General features: G+C 46.3%; 1 protein-coding gene across 6 annotated transcripts in view; it reads right to left on the reverse strand.

The window, feature by feature from the left end:
* The window catches only part of LOC140390245 (uncharacterized), a 580951-nt gene that overhangs the window by 31351 nt on the left and 527781 nt on the right, over positions 1-21819 (reverse strand). For 5 of the 6 annotated variants that reach the window (XM_072475229.1, XM_072475231.1, XM_072475228.1 and 2 more), the window contains 3 exons: positions 13697-14926; positions 5796-7025; positions 604-797 (listed from right to left, as the gene is read on the reverse strand). In XM_072475229.1, coding sequence (XP_072331330.1) covers positions 604-797; positions 5796-7025; positions 13697-14926 — 2654 coding nt within the window. The remainder of the gene's footprint in view (positions 1-603; positions 798-5795; positions 7026-13696; positions 14927-21819) is intronic. The other variant, XM_072475230.1, reaches the window with a different exon arrangement.

Genomic DNA, 21819 nt, shown 5'->3' on the forward strand with positions numbered 1-21819 from the left:
CGAGCTTGCACTCATATTTCATCTTCTCTCCCCTTATTGCTTTTTTAGTTGTCCTCAGCTCGCTTTTAAAGGCTGCCAATCCTCTGGCTTCTCACTAATCCTCGCCACATTGTGTGCTTTTTCTTTTTCTTTTATGCTGTCCTTGACTTCCCTCATCAACCATGGATGCCTTGTCCTCCCCTCAACATGTTTCCTCCTCCTTGGGATGAATTTCTGCTGTGCCTCCCGAATAACCCCCAAAAACTCCTGCCATTGCTGTTCCACTGTCTTCCCTGCTAGGCCCCTTTTCCAATCAACTCTGGCCAGCTCCTCCCTCATGCCTTTGTAGTTACTCTTATTTAATTGTAATACCGTTACATCTGATTGCAGCTTCTCCCTCTCAAACTGCAGGGTAAATTCTATCATATTGTGGTCACTGCTCCCTAAGGGTTCCTTCACCTTAAGTTCCCTAATTAAGTCTGCCTCATCACACAGTTCTCGCCGATTCAGACCCTACAGCATAGCCACCCACTGCCCTGATTTGATGATCTCCCAGCCAAAGTCTGCCAACCCTACTGAGTGCAAGAGCAGGAATGATCTGTATCCATCGTTGCTACCACCTACAATGATCATCGTGCCGCAGGAATTAAACGGAGCAGTGATGACCACCCAGTTCTCATCTCTCTGGTTGGCCTGGCAGCTGGGGTCAATGAGGTGCACGTCGACAGGAGATAACTTGGCACTGGCGAGCACACTGGATGGTAAGATGTACACAGCAGACGTGGGCAGGCAGGTCAGCGAACCCCATCTCGCTTCACCTGCAAAAAAAAAAATGTTAGTACGTGCATTATGCCCACTGAAGAGGAAAATAATGTTTTCACTTCGGTGATTTCTGTTCAAGGCAACTCTTTCAGAGATTTGATGGGCAATCGAGGCCAGTGAGTGGGCTGCATAAGTGGCCCTCCTTCATCTCAGTGGGCTGCAAGATTGAAATCGGGCTTGTTCACTAGCCATGACCCCATTAGTAAGATTCAATACATTTGGTACACGCCGAATATTTCATAACATGGAAAATATGATCAGGAGTAGTCCGTTCAGACCTTCGAGACTGCTCTGCTATTCAATATGATCAGAACTGATCCTTGATCTCAATGCCATATTCCCACTTTCTCCCCCTACCCCTTGATGCCATTAAAATCTAAACAAATTCTATCCCTTGAATAATTTCAGGCCTCCACAGCCGTCTGCGGTAGAAAATTCCACAGGTTCACCGCCCTCTGAATGAAGACGTTTCTCCCCATCTCAGTCTTAAATGGCCTACCCTTCAACAAAGACACGGGGAATCTACACCTAAATTAAGAACCAAGTTTTATTTACACAAATGATGTATACAGCACCCAGAAGCTCCCTACCGGGTTCCTCTCTGGTCGGTGCCTTACTGTCTTACCTTATATACAGAGCTCAATTCAGATACCCGCCCCGAGCGGAGGAGCTCATATTCTGCAAGGAGCACAGGGAAGACAAGCATTCCCATCCCGTAGGTTCCATGTGGGATATTATCCCATATCCTGAGACTGTGACCCCTTGTTCTAAATTCCTCAACCAGGAAAAGCATCCTCCCTGCATCCAAATGAGTTATAGAAGATGCTCAATGATTTATGTATGAATAGAAATGTCATCAGCTTCAGATTGTAAGAAAACAAAATTAATATTTACACTTTGGGTGAGGAGGGAGCGCACGGCACTCACAGTCAATGTTTTGAACAATCAGCACACACCACACCAGTTGTCCTCACGCCACATGCATTTGGCTTCAGTCATACCGGTAGGAAAAAAAATGTGCTGATGGAGATCTGCAGAATGTGGCAACCCTGTGCGTGGACAACGGTCAACAAAAGGGTAGCATGCGTGCATAGTGGTTAGCACCGTTGCTTCACTGCTCCAGGGTCCCAGGTTCGATTCCTGGCTTGGATCTCTGTCTGTGTTGAATCTGCACGTTCTCCCATGTCTGCGTGGGTTTCCTCCGGGTGCTCCGGTTTCATCCCACAGTCCAAAGACGTGCAGGTTATGTAGTTTGGCCATGCTAAATTGCCCTTAGTGTCCAAAAAGGTGGGTGGGATTACTGGGTTACGGGGATAGAGTGATGGTGTGGGCTTGGGTAGGGTGTTCTTTCCAAGGGTGCAGAATCGATGGGCCGAATGGCCTCCTTCTGCACTGTAAATTCTATGATAAAATGTCTTGCGGGCCGCACTCAGAACCCAGATGAGCCGTACGTGGCCTGTGGCCGAAGGTTCTCCCGTCACTGAGTTAGAGTATTGTGTGCAGCTCTGGAATCCACATTATCGGAGGGAAGTGATAGCACTGGAAAGGGTGCAGAGGAGATTTACCAGGATGTTGCCTGGGCTGGAGAGTGTTAGTTATTCCTACAGTGCAGGACGAGGCCATTTGGCCCATCGAGTCTGCACTGACCATTTGAAAGACCACCCTACACAGGGCCAATCCCCGTCCTACCCCTGTGACCCCATTTAACCTTTGGACACTAAGGGGCAATTTAGCATTGCTAATCCACCTGACCCTCATGTCTTTGGACTGTGTGAGGAAACTAGAGCACACAGAGGAAACATACGCAGACATGGAGAGAACGTCTAAGCTACACACAGACAGTCACCAGAGGGCGGATTCGAATCCAGGTCTCTGGCGCTGTGAGGAAGCGGTGCAATTAACTGTGCCAATGTGCCACCCTAGACTTGGATTGTTTTCCTTTGAAAAGAGGAGACTGAGGAGGGACATAATTGAGATGTATAAAATTATGAGGGGCATAGATAGAGTTGACAGGACAAAGCTTTTCCCCTTGGTGGAGGGATCAATGACCAGGGGGCACAGATTTAAGGTCAGGGGCAGGACGTTTAATGGGACCGTGAGGAAAAATTTTTTCACCCAGAGGATGGTGGCACTCTGGAGCTCACTGCCTGAAAGGGAGGTGGAGGCAGAGACCCTCATAAGATTAAAGATGCATTTTGATGTGCACTTGTGGTTGACTCTTAAATTCCCTCATGGATGGGCAATAAATGCTGGCCCAGCCAGAGAGCCCACATCTCACGGACGAATAATAATAAATTTGTGATCCCAAGGCATACAAGAGCTGGAAAATGGAATTAGAATAGTTAGGTGGTTGTTTTTGACCAGCGCACACGCGATGGACCAATAGGCCTTTTTTGTGGTGTATGACTCGATGAAGAATGAGAGGCGACCTCATTGAAGTGAACAGAATTCTTACAGGCAGGGATCGACAGGGAAGATAGAAGAAAGATGTTTCTTCCGGCTTGGGGAATGGAGGTGGAAGAAAAAGAACAAAAAAGAGCACAGGAACAGGCCCTTCGGATCTCCAAGCCTGTGCCGACTATGTTGCCAATCTAACCTAAAACTTTCTACACTTCCGGGGTCCATATCCCTCTATTCCCATCCTATTCATGTATTTGTCAAGATGCCCCTTAAACGTCACTATCGTCCCTGCTTCCACCACCTCTTCTGGCAGTGAGTTACAGGCACCCACTGCTCTCTGCACATCTCTAAACTTTGCCCCTCGCAACTTAAACCTATGTCCCCTAGTAATTGACTTCCATCCTGGGAAAAAGCTGCTGACTATCCACTCTGTCCGTGCCCCTCATAATCTTGTAAACTTCAACAGGTCTCCACTCAACCTCCATCGTTCCAGTGAGAACAAACCGAGTTTATCCAATCTCTCCCCATAGCTAATGCCCTCTGTACCAGGCAACTTCCTGGTAACCTCTCTGTACCTCTCTTAGGCCTCCACATCGAGAACCACGGGACGCAATCGCAGGTTATCGGAGGGGATAGGCGGGTGCATGGGCGGGGGGGGGAGGGGGAGGGGGGTGGGAGATGGAAGCAGGAACGTGGGGTTAAAGTCACAGCCAGGTCAGCCATGATCTTATCAAATGGCAGAGTAGGCTTGAGGGGCCAAGTGGCCTACTCCTGCTCCTCATTCACATGTGGGTATGTATAATAAGGAGGCCATTCTGGACTGAGATGATGAGGAATTTCTTCACTTGGACGGTGTTGAATCTGTGGATTTCTCTGGCTAGAAGGCAGGTGGAGGGTCAGTCTTTGGATATGTTCAAAACAGAGGTCAACGGGTTTCTAGATATCAATGACATCGATAAATATGGGAAGAGTGCAGCAAGGTGGAATTGAGGTGGATCAGGACGGATCAGGCACGATGCATGCGATGGCATCCTCTGCCCCTACGTCCCTTGAGGGGAAACCAGCATGGCTCCCAAGTTGTGTTGTACCAAATTCCTGAAATGTTGAACGGCAGGCTTACCATAAAGTTATACTGAGCTTTGATAAAGCTCCGATTAGGCCACAACGAGAGCATTGTCTCCAATCCTGGTCACCGCACTTTGGGAACGATATGACGGCACTTGAGAGTTGCAGGGGAGATTAGAGCATAGAGCCTTCACAGCACAAAAGGAGGCCATTTGGTCCATCAATTCGGCACCAGTTCTGTGTAGACCAATCCAGTCAGCCCTAGTTGTCTGCTCCATCCCCACAGTCCTGCAAGATACTTCTCTCAATAGGCTATCCAATTTCATTTCAACTCATTCATGATTTCAGCTTGGAGCGACCTCAGAGGCAGCAAGTTCCAGGTCTCCACCAGTTTCTACATAAAAATTTTGTTCCTCACATTGCATTTCCCACCTTGTCTCTTACCTAAAACCTGAAATCTGTGCCCCCTCATCCTTACACCATCAGCTAATGGCAACAATCTTCTTTACCTCAGCCGGTCTGGCAGCATCTGTAAGGAGAGAAATTAGCTAACATGTCGAGTCCAGATGACCCTTTGTCAGCTTTGACAAAAGTTCATCTGGACTCAAAGCGTTAGCTCTTTTCTCTCCTTACAGATGCTGCCAGACCTGCTGAGATTTTCCAGCATTTCCTATTTTGGTTTCAGATTCCAGCATCCGCAGTAATTTGCTGTGATCCAATTTTCTTTATCTGCCTTATACAAACGTGTCAGAATCTTCTGCACCTCTATCCCTATCCCCATATCTATAGAGGGGACAGGGAGATGCAGTTCCCCTGATGAAATAATCGGGAACGAGAGGACATAGATTTAAAGTAATTAGTAAAAGAAGCATAAGAGATCTGAGGGAATACCTTTTTTGCACAGTGAAAAGGTCAGAGTCTGAAATGTACTCCTGAGAGCGTGGGGGAGGCAGGTTCGATTGAGGCATTCGAAAGTCATCAGCATTATGGGGAGTAGGGAGCAGGTTGCGAGGTGAATTGGCTCATTCAGAACGCCGATGCAGACACAACGCACCGAATAACCTCCTACTGCGCCGTGACAATTCTGCGTTTCGGTCAAATCGCCCCTCCATCTTCTTTCCCAAAAAGATACAACCACAGGTTCTCCGAACTAACTGTGCAGCCAAAGAAAATTCACATCCCTGAACCATCCTGGTTAATCATCCCTGCAACCTCTCAAGGACACTCACATCCTTCACAAAGTGTGGTGACCAGGATTGGAGACCATGCTCAAGTTGGAACCTAACCAGAGCTTTATCAATATAACTTCCCCGCTTAGCCTGTCAGTCAACATTTCATAAATAGTTCTTTGGTACAACAGAACCTGGGTACCCCTGAAAAAAGACACGCGCTGAAGTTTTTCATCTTGCACTCATCAGGTTGGAAACGACATCCCAGAGAAGCAGCCTAAGCAGCTGGCTTGCTATTCCAGAGACATAATCTCCAGCCACCAGCATGCCATGCAAAGAATACAAAGAACCGGCACTTACTGACAGTGAGCGGTCTGTTACCCATTGGGTATCCATATGATACGCTTTGTCCAATCCCGAGGATGTAGATGCTGAAGCCAGCTGAACCCTGAGAGATAACGTGACGCCCACCGGTTTCACCCAGGTAGATTCTGATGGCAGTGAAACCAGCAAAGGCTGAATTTTCGCTGGGGAACTTGGACAAAGGTTTCCCATCTAAATTAATCCTATTGGAGTTCTGTCCAGATGAAATGACCAGGATGTAGTTGAATACATTGTCCATTGTCACAAACACAAAGTAGTTTCTGAAAAAGACAGGCGGTATGGTCAACATGAAGGGGTCAAAGGTTGAAGCCATTGAGTTGTTGCCCCCTGTACACAGGTAAAGGACCATGATCGGTTTGGTTGAGTTTATGATCATTCCACCATTCACAGTGATGTTGACATGAGCTCCATCATGGAGCAGCACTTGCCAATTGCCTTCCTCTGTGTGAATATTCACGTTGTTGTCATTCCCCGAAGAGACAATGGTGATGACGTCCCTCTTTGTTTTCTTCATAATGGGAAAAACAACAAAAAAATTGGACCACTTGTCGACAGGGTATAAATTTTCACTGAAATGACCACAATTATTCGGGGGAACATTTGTGCATTTTTCTCCACTGAAGACAGCCACGGGCTTTGTGGACTCGACCTTTGTTCCAGTCAAGTCCTCGTCGCTCTGAAACTGAATAACTTCGTTTGGCCTCAGTGCAAATGAGAATCTCTCTGTGTCTGTGAACTGAGTCCCATTGAAGATCAGAGATCCCGAGACGGTGATGGTGATCAGTACTTGCTCATTGCTGTTAACAATAGCAAATTGTTTAATGCTGTGCAGACCGTCCACAGGGTAGGTGATGATATAATATTTTGTACCAAAACTGGTGAATGGTAAAGTTAAAAATGTATCATATGTCTTGGATTTCCCGATTAATACAACAAGGGAAATGTCTTCATCTGATGTAACGGTTATTGCCTTATTTGTGATTTGGTTCCCTGACAACATGTGGGTGGAATTTACAGTCATGGTGGCTGTGCTGTTTGCACTAATGGAGACTGAACGGTCATAAGGTGGGTCAGGTATAGAAACCCTCACAACTGTGGGTCTGTCGTAAGTGACAACATGCATGGTGAGGACAGCAGAACTGTCAGCATTTTCTAGAAACGCCAAGCTGAATCTTCTTCCTGAAGTCAGTGTTTGAGAGGAACCTGCTAATTAAAGACAACATTTGTCATAAACTGAATGGTGATGATTTCAATTTCATTTGTAAAAGTTTATTGAGGTTTGATTCATCTGGAAACATAGAAAATCATTTAGACACTTGGAGAAAGTAACAAGGCTCTAACATGGAGTAACTGATGTATAAATTTAGTGAGAGATGGTCAGTGGTGTGGAATGGTATGTGGTGTGGGATGGTCAGTGGTGTGGAATGGTCAGTGGCGAGGGATGGTCAATGGTGAAGAATGGCCAGTGGTGTGGAATGGTCAGTGGTCAGGGATAGGTGGTGGGGTTCCCAGTTATCTGCTGTCCTTGTCCTTCTAGATGGTGGTGGTCATGGATTTGGACGGTGCTGTGTAAGGAACCTTATTGAGTTCCTGCAGTGCATCTTGTAGATGGTACACGCTACTGCTACTGTGGGTCGGTGGTGGAGGGAGCGAATATTTCTGGAAGGGGGAGCAATCACACAGGCTGCTTTGTCCTGGATGGTGTCATGTTTTTTGAGTGTTGTTGGAACTACACTCATCCAGGTCAGTGGGGAATATTCCATTGTACTCCTGACTAGAGTCTTATAGATGGTGGACAGGGTTTGGACAGTCAGGAGGTGTGTTACTGACCTCAGGATTCCTAACCTTTGACATGCTCTTCTGGCCAGAATATCCATAAGGCTAGTTCAGTACAGTGCCAGGTAAATGTTTACCTTCCAGGGGCTGTTTAGCATAGGGCTAAGTCGCTGGCTTTGAAAGCAGACCAAGGCAGGCCAGCAGCACGGTTCAATTCCCGTACCAGCCTCCCTGAACAGGCGCCGGAATGTGGCGACTAGGGGCTTTTCACAGTAACTTCATTTGAAGCCTACTTGTGACACTAAGCGATTTTCATTTCATTCAAATGTTAACCCCTGGGATGTTGAGGGTGGTGGATTAAGCAATTGAAATTCCACTGAATGTGTGATATGGTTTGTAGTGATATATAGTCAACGGTTTGACATACTAAGCAGTGTGACATGGACAGCAGTATAACAAGGGCAGCAGTGCGACATGGTCAGCAGTGTGACATGTTCAGCAGTGTGATATGGACATGACTCTGATATGGACAGTAGTGTGATATGGCCAGTAGTGTGATAGGGTCAGCAGTGTAATATGGACAGGACTCTGATATGGTCAGCAGTGTGATATGGTCAAACGTGTGACACGGGCAGCAGTGTCATATGACCATCAGTGAGACATGGTCAGCAATGTAATTTGGTCAGCAGAGTGACATGGTCAGCAGTGTCAGATGACCATCAGTGCGGTATGTTCAGCAGTGCGATATGGACAGCAGTATGATATGGACAGCAATGTGGTATGGTCAGCAATGTGGTATGGTCAGCAGTATGATATGGTCAGCAGTGTGATATGGGCAGCAGTATGATATGGTTAGCAGTATGATATGGTCAGCAGTATGATATGGTCAGCAGTGTGATATGGCCAGCAGTGTGATATGGCCAGCAAGGTGATATGGTCAGCAGTGTGATATGGTCAGCAGTGTGACATGGGCAGCAGTGTGATATGGTCAGCAGTGTGATATGGACAGCAGTGTGATATGGACAGCAGTGTGATATGGTCAGTAGTGTGATATGGTCAGCAATGTGATATGGTCAGTAGTGTGATATGGACAGCAGTGTAATATGGACTGGACTCTTTTATGGTCAAACATGTGACATAGGCAGCAGTGTTATTTGGTCACCAGAGTGACATGGTAAGCAGTGTGCCATGGACAGCAGTGTGATATGGTCAGCAATGTGCTATGGTCAGTAGTGTGATGTGGACAGCAGTGTGACATGGTCAGCAATGTGATATGGTCAGCAGTGTGACATGGTCAGCATTGTGATATGGTCAGCAGGGTGACATGGGCAGCAGTGTGATATGGACAGCAGTGTGATATGGTCACCAGAGAGACATGGTCAGCAGTGTGATATGGACAGCAGTGTGATATGGTCAGCAATGTGGTATGGTCAGCAGTGTGATATGGACACAGTGTGACATGGTCAGCAATGTGATATGGTCAGCAGTGACATGGTCAGTAGTGTGACATGGTCAACAGTGTGACATGGTCAGTAGCATGATATGGTCAGCAGTGTGATATGGTCAGCAGTGTGATATGGTCAGCAGGGTGACATGGGCAGCAGTGTGATTATGGACAGCAGTGTGATATGGTCAGCAATGTGGTATCGTCAGCAGTGTGATATGGTCAGCAGTGTGATATGGTCAGCATTGTGATATGGTCAGCAGGGTGACATGGGCAGCAGTGTGATACGAACAGCAGTGTGATATGGTCAGCAGTATGATATGGTCAGCAGTGTGATATGGTTAGCAGTGTGATATGGTCAGCAGTGTGAATTGGTCAGTAGTGTGAAATGGACACAGTGTGACAAGGTCAGCAGTGTGACATGGTCAGTAGTGTGACATGGTCAGCATTGTGATATGGTCAGCATTGTGATATGGCCAGCAGTGTGACATGGTCAGCAGTGTGACATGGTCAGTAGAGTGATATGGTCAGTAGTGTGACATGGGCAGCAGTGTGATACGGTCAGCAATGTGGCATGGTCAGCAGTATGATATGGTCAGCAATATGATATGGTCAGCAGTGTGATATGGTCAGCAGTGTGATATGGTCAGCAGTATCATATGGTCAGCAGTGCGATATGGTCAGCAGTGTGACATGGGCAGCAGTGTGACATGGTCAGCAGTGTGATATGGTCAGCAGTGTGATATGGTCAGCAGTGTGATATGGTCAGCAGTGTGATATGGACAGCAGTGTGATATGGTCAGTAGTGTGATATGGTCAGCAATGTGATATGGTCAGTAGTGTGATATGGACAGCAGTGTGATATGGACTGGACTCTGTTATGGTCAAACATGTGACATAGGCAGCAGTGTTATTTGGTCACCAGAGTGACATGGTAAGCAGTATGCCATGGACAGCAGTGTGATATGGTCAGCAGTGTGATATGGTCAGTAGTGTGATATGGACAGCAGTGTGACATGGTCAGCAATGTGATATGGTCAGCAGTGTGATATGGACACAGTGTGACACGGTCAGTAGCATGATATGGTCAGCAGTGTGATATGGTCAGCATTGTGATATGGTCAGCAGGGTGACATGGGCAGCAGTGTGATATGGACAGCAGTGTGATATGGTCAGCAATGTGGTATGCTCAGCAGTATGATATGGTCAGCAGTGTGATATGGGCAGCAGTGTGATATGGTCAGCAGTGTGATATGGTCAGCAGTGTGAATTGGTCAGTAGTGTGATATGGACACAGTGTGACATGGTCAGCAGTGTGATGTGGCTGCAGTGTGACATGGTCAGCAGTGTGACATGGTCAGCAGTGTGACATGGTCAGCAGTGTGATATGGTCAGTAGTGTGATATGGTCAGCATTGTGATATGGTCAGCAGTGTGATATGGTCAGCAGTGTGATATGGTCAGTAGTGTGATATGGTCAGCATTGTGATATGGTCAGCAGTGTGATATGGTCAGCAGTGTGATATGGGCAGCAGTGTGACATGGTTAGCAGTGTGATAAGGTCAGCAGTGTGATAATGGCAACAATGTGATATGGTCAGTGGTGTGATATGGTCAGCATTGCGATATGGCCAGCAGTGTGACTTGGTCAGCAGTGTGACATGGTCAGTAGTGTGATATTGTCAGTAGTGTGATATGGTCAGCATTGTGATATGGTCAGCATTGCGATATGGCCAGCAGTGTGACATGGTCAGCAGTGTGATATGGTCAGCAGTGTGATATGGTCAGCAGTGTGATATGGGCAGCAGTGTGATATGGTCAGCAGTGTGATATCGTCAGCAGTGTGAATTGGTCAGTAGTGTGATATGGACACAGTGTGACATGGTCAGCAGTGTGGTGTGGCTGCAGTGTGACATGGTCAGCAGTGTGACATGGTCAGCAGTGTGATATGGTCAGTAGTGTGATATGGTCAGCATTGTGATATGGTCAGCATTGCGATATGGCCAGCAGTGTGACATGGTCAGTAGTGTGATATGGTCAGCATTGTGATCTGGTCAGCAGTGTGATATGGTCAGCAGTGTGATATGGGCAGCAGTGTGACATGGTTAGCAGTGTGATAAGGTCAGCAGTGTGATAATGGCAACAATGTGATATGGTCAGTGGTATGATATGGTCAGCAGGGTGATTTGGGCAGGATTGTGATATGGTCAGCAGTTAGTTAGGGATAGTAGTGTGATATTAACATAGAATTTACCGTGCTGAAGGAGGCCAATTGGCCCATTGAAACTGCACCGGCTCTTGGAGAGAGCACCGTACCCAAGGTCAACACCTCCGCCCGATCCCCATAACCCAGTAACCCCACCCAATACTAAGGGCAATTTTGTACACTAAGGGCAATTTATCATGGCCAATCCACCTAACCTGCACATCGTTGGACTGTGGGAGGAAACCGGAGCACCCGGAGGAAACCCACGCACACATAGGGAGGATGTGCAGACTCCGCACAGATAGTGACCCAAGCCGGAATCGAACATGGGACCCTGGAGCTGTGAAGCAATTATGCTATCCACAATGCTACCATGCTGCCCATAATTCCTGCTGTGATATGGTGAGCAGTGTAATATGGTCAGCAATATGATATGGTCAGCAGTGTGATACGGTCAGCAGTGTGGTATGGTCAGCAGTGTGATATGGGCAGCAATGTGATGACCAGCAGTGTGATTTGATCAGCAGTGTGATAAGTTCAGGAATGTGATATTATCAGCAGTGTGATATGGTTAGTAGTGTGAAATGATCAGCAGTGTGATATGGTTAGCAGTGTGATATGGTCAGCAGTGTGATATGGTCAGCAGTGTGATATGGTCAGCAGTGTGACATGGGCAGCAGTGTGATAAGATCAGCAGTGTGTTCTGGTTAGCAGTGTGATATGGTCAGCAGTGTGATATGGTCAGCAGTGTGACATGGGCAGCAGTGTGATATGGTCATTAGTGTGATATGGTCAGCATTGTGATATTATCAGCAGTGCGATATGGTTAGCAGTGTGATATGGTCAGCAGTGTGATATGGTCAGCAGTGTGACATGGACAGCAGTGTGATATGGTTAGCAGTGTGATATGGTCAGCTGTGTGATGTGATCAGCAGTTTGATATTGTCAGCAGTGTGACATGGGCAGCAGTGTGATATGGTCAGCAGTGTGACATGGGCAGCAGTGTGATATGGTCAACTATGTGATATGATCAGCATTGTGATATGGTCAGCAGTGTGATATGTTCAGCAGTGTGACATAGGCAGCAGTGTGATATAGTCAGCAGTGTGATATGGTTAGCAGTGTGATATGGTCAGCAGTGTGATATCGTCAGCAGTGTGACATGGGCAGCAGTGTGATATGATCATTAGTGTGATATAGTCAGCATTGTGATATTATCAGCAGTGTGATATGGTCAGCTGTGTGATATGATCAGCAATGTGATAGCATCAGCAGTGTGATAGCGTCAGCAATGTGACATGGGCAGCAGTGTGATATGGTAAGCAGTGTGACATGGGCAGTAGTATGATATGGTCAGCAGTGTGATATGATCAGCATTGTGATATGGTCAGCAGTGTGATATGGTCAGCAGTGTGATATAGGCAGCAGTGTGATATGGTCAGCAGTGTGATATGGTCAGCAGTGTGATATGGTCACCAGGGCTCAGGTGCTTCCCTGTTTTGTGACGTCTGCAAAAGTGATTTTCTGCAAAAGACATTAACCCCACAGTGTTGCATTCAGTTTGTTATTTGTTCATGGGATAGTTTGCTGTCAACAATTAAGCAAAATGCTTTCAAGGTCACCGTGACCAGAATTCAAGTTAAGCGTCTGTAGAGGGGTCATGTGGACTCAGAACGTTAATTCTCTTTCTCCCTCCACACACGCTGCCAGACCCGCTGAGTTTTATTTTTTATTTCCTGCTGCGTTTTGCTTCGACTTCAGCCACCCTGGTGGGATTGGAAGCCATGAGGCTGGACTCTCCGATTCTGGGGCTACGTCCCCACACCAGCGTGGGAACGGAGGTGCTTTACACCAGAAGGATGGTGTAAAACGGGCACCGATTCCTTGTTTTGCTGGGGGCTAGCATGCCAGCAGTGTAGAGCACCTGGCTCTAGCTGCCTATAAGGCCCAGAGAATTGCCGGGTCGTGGCCGGCCAATAGTTCCCCCCCTTCGGCCGGCTCACCCGCCCAGGACACCCCCCCCCCCCACCCCACAGTGCCCCCAGACCCTGATGAAACCCGCTCCCTGCCCGAGGTTCGGCCCTCCCCGACTGTGGTAGCGCTGGACTGAGTCCGCAGCCGCCACGCCGAATTCCCGACGGATGAGGCCACATGCGACCGACGTCGTCGGGAACCCTGCTGATCGGGGGTGGAGCATCAGGGGGCAGTCCTCAGCCATGGATACGTAGAGTGGCGTTCTTGGAGGGGGCGAAGCATCGCAAAAGCAGATTCCGATTTGGTAGTAAACATTGGTTCACCAGCCGATCACCAAACGCGATTTTGGCGTCGCCGACCGGAGAATCCAACTCATGATTCCCTGGGCATTTGCCTGGGCTTCACCATCACCAAACCAATGACATTCAGAGGATACCACCAGCTCCCCACATGAGAAGCTCGCACAACAAGGCACTTACTGATAGGAGCTGGTCTTTTGCCGATTTGGGGCCGAATTGGTTCATCTCGTACCCTCACGAAGATGTAGATCCCGAAGTGAGCTGAATCGTGAGAGATAAAGTGACGCCCTCCAGTTTCGCCCAGATAGATTTTAATGGCAGAGAAGCCAACGAAGGTTGAATTTTCAATGGGATACGTGTTCAAAGGTGCCCTGTCTAATTTAATCCCGGCAGAGTTCTGTCCTGATGAAATGACCAGGATGTAGTTGAATACGTTGTCCAATGTCATGAACATAAAGTAATTACTAAAAAAGGCAGGCGGTATCAAGGTCATCATGAAGGTGTCACGGGTTGAAACCAGTGATTTGCTATCGCTGGTAAACAGATAAACGACCATGATCGGTTTGCTTGTGTTAATGATTATCCCACCATTCACAGTGATGTTGGCGCAAGATCCTTCATGGAGAAGAGCTTCCCAATTGCCTTCCTCTGTGTGAATATTCACGTTGGTGTCATTCCCCGAAGATACAAGGGTGATGATGTCCCTCTTCGTTTTCTTCATAATGGGGACAACAATGAATGAATGGGCCCACTTGTCCACCGGGTACAACGTTTCATTGACATGGCCGTCATTACTCGGAGGGACGGATATGCATTGGTCTCCACTGAAGACAGCCACCGGCTTTGTGGACTCGACCTTTGTTCCTGTCAAGTCCTTGTTGCTCTGAAACTGAATAACATTGTTCGGTCTCAATGCAAATGAGAATCTTCCTCTGTCTGTGAATTGAGTCCCATTGAAGATCAGAGATCCCGAGACGGTGATGGTGATCAGTACTTGTTCATTGCTGTTAGCAATAGCAAATTGTTTAATGTTGTGCAGACTGTACACAGGGTAGGTGAAGATATAATACTTTGTACCCAAAGTGGTGCTTGGTAAAGTGAAAAATATATTATGCATCTTGGATTTCCCACTGAACACAACAAGGGAGATATTTTCATCTGATGTAACGGTTATTGCCTTATTTGCGATTTGGTTCCCTGACAACATGTGGGTGGAATTCACAGTCATGATGGCTGTGCTGTTTGCACTAATGGAGACTGAACGATCATAAGGTGGGTCAGGTATAGAAACACTCACAACTGTGGGTCTGTCGTAAGTGACAACATGCATGGTGAGGACAGCAGAACTGTCAGCATTTTCTAGAAACGCCAAGCTGAATCTTCTTCCTATGTTCAGTGATTGGGTGGAACCTGCCAAATAAAGACAACATTAATGGTGACAATGTAAAGTTATTTTGTAAAAGATAATCGTGTTGTCTTTCACTTAGAAATCTCGAACATTATTGACACACTTGGAGTAACTGATGTTGTGAGTGAGTGAAGATGGCCAGTAGTGTTGGATGGTCAGTGGTGGGATATGTCCAGTGGTCAGGAATGATAGTGGTCTTGATGTTCAATGGCGAGGTATGGGTAGAGGCAAGTATAGTCTGTGGAGTGGGATGTTAAACAGTGAGATTGGACCAGAAGTGAAACATGGTCAGAATAAAGCTATGGTCAGCAGTGTGTTAATTTCAATAGTGTGATATGGTCAGCGGTGAGATAAGTCTGCAGTGTGATATAATCAGCAGTGTAATATGATGATCAGTATGATATCATGGAATCATAGAATCCCTAAAGGAGGCCATTTGGCCTCTCAAGTCTGCTCAAACCCTCTTAAGGAACACCAATCTCCATCCTATCCTTGCAATCCAGTAACACCATCAAGCGCTTATGGACGCATAGGGGAAGTATTGCATGGCCAATCCAACTAACTTGTATACCTTTGAACTGTAGGAGGAAACCAGAGCACCTGAAGGAAACCCACGCAGATATGGGGAGGGCATGCAAACTCCAGACAGACAGCCACCCAAGACTGGCATTGAACCCAGGTCCCTGGCACTGCGAGGCAGAAGTGCTAACCACTCTGCCACCATACCACTCCTCAGTCAGCATTGTGATATGGTCAGCAGTGCTAGATAGTCAGCAATGAGACAGATAGCAGTGTGATATGGTCAGCAGTCAGATCTGGTTGGCAGTGTGATATGATCAGCAGTGTGACATGGTCAGCAGTCAGATAGGGTCAGCAGTGTGATATGGTCAGCAGTGTGATATGGTCAGCAGTGTGATATGATCAGCAATGTGATATGGTCAGCAGTATGATATGGTCAGCAGTGTGATATGGTCAGCAGTGTGATATGATCAGCAATGTGATATGGTCAGCAGTGTGATATGGTCAGCAGTGTGATATGGTCAGCAGTGTGATATGGTCAGCAGTATGATATGATCAGCAGGCTGATATGGTCAACAGTGTGATATGGTCAGCAGTATGATTATGATCAGCAGGCTGATATGGTCAGCAGTGTGATATAGTCAGAAATATGAATCATCAGCTGTGTGATATGATCAGCAGTATGAAATGTCAGCATTGCAATATGGTCAGCAGTGTGATGTGGTCAGCTGTGTGATGCAATCAGCGTGCGATGCAGTCTGCAGTGTGATATGGCCAGCGATATGGCCAGATATGTGATTTGGTTAGCAGCGTGATATTGTTAGCAGTGTGATATTGTTAGCAATGTGATATGGTTAGTAGTGTGATATGGTCAGCAGTGTGATGTGGTCAACTGTGTGATATGGTGAGCAGTGTAATATGATCAGCAGTCTGATATGGTTAGCAGTGTGATATGGTCAGCAGTGTGATATGGTCAGCAGTATGATTATGATCAGCAGGCTGATATGGTCAGCAGTGTGATATAGTCAGAAATATGAATCATCAGCTGTGTGATACGATCAGCAGTATGAAATGTCAGCATTGCAATATGGTCAGCAGTGTGATGTGGTCAGCTGTGTGATGCAATCAGCGTGTGATGCAGTCTGCAGTGTGATATGGCCAGCGATATGGCCAGATATGTGATTTGGTTAGCAGCGTGATATTGTTAGCAGTGTGATATTGTTAGCAATGTGATATGGTTAGTAGTGTGATATGGTCAGCAGTGTGATGTGGTCAACTGTGTGATATGGTGAGCAGTGTAATCTGATCAGCAGTGTGATATGGTTAGCACTGTGATATGATCAGCAGTGTGATATAGTAAGCAGTGTGATATGATCAGCAGTGTGACATGGTCAGCAGTCAGATAGGGTCAGCAGTGTGATATGGTCAGCAGTGTGATATGGTCAGCAGTGTGATATGATCAGCAGTGTGACATGGTCAGCAGCATGATATGGTCAGCAGTGTGATATGGTCAGCAGTGTGATATGATCAGCAATGTGATATGGTCAGCAGTATGATATGGTCAGCAGTGTGATATGGTCAGCAGTGTGATATGGTCAGCAGTATGATATGATCAGCAGGCTGATATGGTCAACAGTGTGATATGATCAGCAGTCTGATATGGTCAGCAGTGTGATATGGTCAGCAGTGTGATATGGTCAGCAGTATGATTATGATCAGCAGGTTGATATGGTCAGCAGTGTGATATGACCAGCAGTCTGATATGGTCAGCAGTGTGATATAGTCAGCAATATGAATCATCAGCTGTGTGATATGATCAGCAGTATGAAATGTCAGCATTGCAATATGGTCAGCAGTGTGATGCGGTCAGCACTGTAATATGATCAGCAGTGTGATGTGGTCAGCTGTGTGATGCAATCAGCGTGTGATGCAGTCTGCAGTGTGATATGGCCAGCGATATGGCCAGAAATGTGATTTGGTTAGCAGCGTGATATTGTTAGCAGTGTGATGTTGTCAGCAATGTGATATGGTCAGCAGTGGATGTGGTCAACCGTGTGATATGGTTAGCAGTGTAATATGATCAGCAGTGTGATATGGTTAGCACTGTGATATGATCAGCAGTGTGATATAGTAAGCAGTGTGATATGATCAGCAGTGTATTATGGTCAGCAGTATGATATATTCAGCAGTGAGGTATGGTCAGCAGTTTCAAATGCTCAGCAGTGTGACGTAGTAAGCAGTGTGATATGATTAGCAGTATGATGTGATCATTAGTGTGGTATGGTCAGCAGTATGATATGATCAGCAGTGTGATATGATCAGCAGTGTTGCATGGTCAGCAGTGTATTGCAGTCAGCAGTGTGAACTGATCAGCGGCATGAAATTGCCAGCATTGTGATATGGTCAGCTGTGTTATATAATCATTAGTGTGATATGGGCAGCAGTTCATATGGTCAGCAGTGTAATGTGGTCAGCAGTGTGATATGGCCAGCAGTGTGATATGGCCAGCAGTGTTATATGGCCAGCAGTGTGATATGGTCAGCAGTAAGATATGGTCAGCAGTGTGATATGGGCAACAGTGTGATATGTTCAGCATTACGATATGCTCAGTAGTGTGGTATGGTTAGCATTGTGATGTGGTCAGCAGTGTGATGTGAACATAAGTGTGATATGGTCAGTCAGCAGTATGATATGATCAGCAGCATGAAATTGTCAGCAGTGCGATATGGGAAGCAGTGTATAATGGTTAGTAGAGTGATAGTGTCAGCTGTCGTATCTGGTCAGCAGTCTTACATGGTCAGCAGTGAGATATAGTCACTAGTGTTATATGGTCAGCAGTGTGATATGGTTAGTAGGGTGATTTGGTCAGCAGTGCCATGTAGTCAGCAGTGTCATATGATTAGTAGGGTGATATGGTCAGAAGTGTGATGCGGTCAGCAGTGTAATATGGTCCGCCATGTGATACAGCCAGCAATGTGATATGGTCAGCAGTGTGATGCGGTCAGCAGTCTGCTATGATTGGCAGTCTGATATGGTCAGCAAGCGATATGGTTAGCAGTGTGATATGGTTAGTACTTCAATTTGATCAGCTTTGAAATGCGCAGCAGTGTGATATGGTCTGCCGTGTGATATGATTAGTAATGTATATGGTCAGCAGGCTGATATGGTCAACAGTGTGATATGATCAGCAGTCTGATATGGTCAGCAGTGTGATATGGTCAGCAGTGTGATATAGTCAGCAGTATGATTATGATCAGCAGGCTGATATGGTCAGCAGTGTGATATGACCAGCAGTCTGATATGGTCAGCAGTGTGATATTTTCAGCAATATGAATCATCAGCTGTGTGATATGATCAGCAGTATGAAATGTCAGCATTGCAATATGGTCAGCAGTGTGATGCGGTGAGCACTGTAATATGATCAGCAGTCTGATATGGTCAGCAGTGTGATATGGTAAGCAGTGTGATATGGTCAGCAGTGTATTATGGTCAGCAGTATGATATATTCAGCAGTGAGGTATGGTCAGCAGTTTCAAATGCTCAGCAGTGTGACGTAGTAAGCAGTGTGATTTGATTAGCAGAATGATGTGATCATTAGTGTGGTATGGTCTGCAGTATGATATGATCAGCAGTGTGATATGATCAGCAGTGTTGCATGGTCAGCAGTGTATTGCAGTCAGCAGTGTGAACTGATCAGGGGCATGAAATTGCCAGCATAGTTATATGGTCAGCAGTGTTATATGATCATTAGTGTGATATGGTCAGCAGTTCATATGGTCAGCAGTGTAATGTGGTCAGCAGTGTGAGATGGCCAGCAGTGTGATATGGCCAGCAGTGTGATATGGCCAGTAGTGTGATATGGTCAGCAGTAAGATATGGTTAGCAGTTTGACAAAGTTGGCAATGAGATATGGTCACCAGTGTTACATGTTCAGCAGTGTGATATGGGCAACAGTGTGATATGTTCAGTATTATGATATGCTCAGTAGTGTGGTATGGTTAGCATTGTGATGTGGTCAGCAGTGTGATGTGAACATAAGTGTGATATGGTCAGCATTGATGTGGTCAGCAGTCTGATGTGATTAGCAGTGTGATATGGTCAGCAGTGTAATATGGTCAGCAGTGTGATATGGTCAGCAGTGTGATATGGCCAGCAGTGTGATATGGTCAGCAGTGTGATGTGAACATAAGTGTGATATGGTCAGCATTGATGTGGCCAGCAGTGTGATGTGATTAGCAGTGTGATATGGTCAGCAGTGTGATATGGTCAGCAGTGTGATATGGCCAGCCGTGTGATATGGTCAGCAGTGTGATATGGTCAGTCAGCAGTATGATATGATCAGCAACATGAAATTGTCAGCAGTGCGATATGGGAAGCAGAGTTATATGGTTAGTAGAGTGATAGTGTCAGCTGTCTTATCTGGTCAGCAGTCTTACATGGTCAGCAGTGAGATATAGTCACTAGTGTTATATGGTCAGCAGTGTGATATGGTTAGTAGGGTGATTTGCTCAGCAGGGTGATTTGGTCAGCAGTGCCATGTAGTCAGCAGTGTGATATGGTTAGTAGGGTGATATGGTCAGAAGTGTGATGCGGTCAGCAGTGTAATATGGTCAGCCATGTGATACAGCTAGCAATGTGATATGGTCAGCAGTGTGATGCGGTCAGCAGTCTGCTATGATCGGCAGTCTGATATGGTCAGCAAGCGATATGGTTAGCAGTGTGATATGGTTAGTACTTCAATTTGATCAGCTTTGAAATGCGCAGCAGTGTGATATGGTCTGCCGTGTGATATGATTAGTAGTGTATATGGTTAGCAGGCTGATATGGTCAACAGTGTGATATGATCAGCAGTCTGATATGGTCAGCAGTGTGATATGGTCAGCAGTGTGATATGGTCAGCAGTATGATTATGATCAGCAGGCTGATATGGTCAGCAGTGTGATATGACCAGCAGTCTGATATGGTCAGCAGTTTGATATAGTCCGCAATATGAATCATCAGCTGTGTGATATGATCAGCAGTATGAAATGTCAGCATTGCAATATGGTCAGCAGTGTGATGAGGTCAGCACTGTAATATGATCAGCAGTCTGATATGGTCAGCAGTGTGATATGGTCAGCAGTGTGATGCGGTCAGCACTGTAATATGATCAGCAGTGTGATGTGGTCAGCTGTGTGATGCAATCAGCGTGTGATGCAGTCTGCAGTGTGATATGGCCAGCGATATGGCCAGAAATGTGATTTCGTTAGCAGCGTGATATTGTTAGTGTGATATTGTCAGCAATGTGCTATGGTTAGTAGTGTGATATGGTCAGCAGTGTGATATGAACAGCAGTGTGATATAGTAAGCAGTGTGATATGATCAGCAGTGTATTATGGTCAGCAGTATGATATATTCAGCAGTGAGGTATGGTCAGCAGTTCAAATGCTCAGCAGTGTGACATAGTAAGCAGTGTGATTTGATTAGCAGTATGATGTGATCATTCGTGTGGTATGGTCAGCAGTATGATATGATCAGCAGTGTGATATGATCAGCAGTGTTGTATGGTCAGCAGTGTATTGCAGTCAGCAGTGTGAACTGATCAGCGGCATTAAATTGCCAGCATTGTGATATGGTCAGCAGTGTTATATGATCATTAGTGTGATATGGTCAGCAGTTCATATGGTCAGCAGTGTAATGTGGTCAGCAGTGTGATATGGCGAGCAGTGTGATATGGCCAGCAGTGTGATATGGCCAGCAGTGTGATATGGCCAGCAGTGTGATATGGCCAGCAGTGTGATATGGCCAGCAGTGTGATATGGTCAGCAGTAAGATATGGTTAGCAGTTTGACAAAGTCGGCAATGAGATATGGGCACCAGTGTTACATGGTCAGCAGTGTGATATGGGCAACAGTGTGATATGTTCAGCATTATGATATGCTCAGTAGTGTGGTATGGTTAGCATTGTGATGTGGTCAGCAGTGTGATGTGAACATAAGTGTGATATGGTCAGCATTGATGTGGTCAGAAGTCTGATGTGATTAGCAGTGTGATATGGTCAGCAGTGTGATATGGTCAGCAGTGTGATATGGTCAGCAGTGTGATATGGCCAGCAGTGTGATATGGTCAGCAGTGTGATGTGAACATAAGTGTGATATGGTCAGCATTGATGTGGTCAGCAGTGTGATGCGATTAGCAGTGTGATATGGTCAGCAGTGTGATATGGTCAGCAGTGTGATATGGCCAGCCGTGTGATATGATCAGCCGTGTGATATGGTCAGCAGTGTGGTATGGTCAGTCAGCAGTCTGATATGGTCAGCAAGCGATATGGTTAGCAGTGTGATATGGTTAGTACTTCAATTTGATCAGCTTTGAAATGCGCAGCAGTGTGATATGG

The sequence above is a fragment of the Scyliorhinus torazame genome, chromosome 14 (genome assembly GCF_047496885.1).
Source record: "Scyliorhinus torazame isolate Kashiwa2021f chromosome 14, sScyTor2.1, whole genome shotgun sequence".
Classification (NCBI taxonomy): Eukaryota; Metazoa; Chordata; class Chondrichthyes; order Carcharhiniformes; family Scyliorhinidae; genus Scyliorhinus; species Scyliorhinus torazame.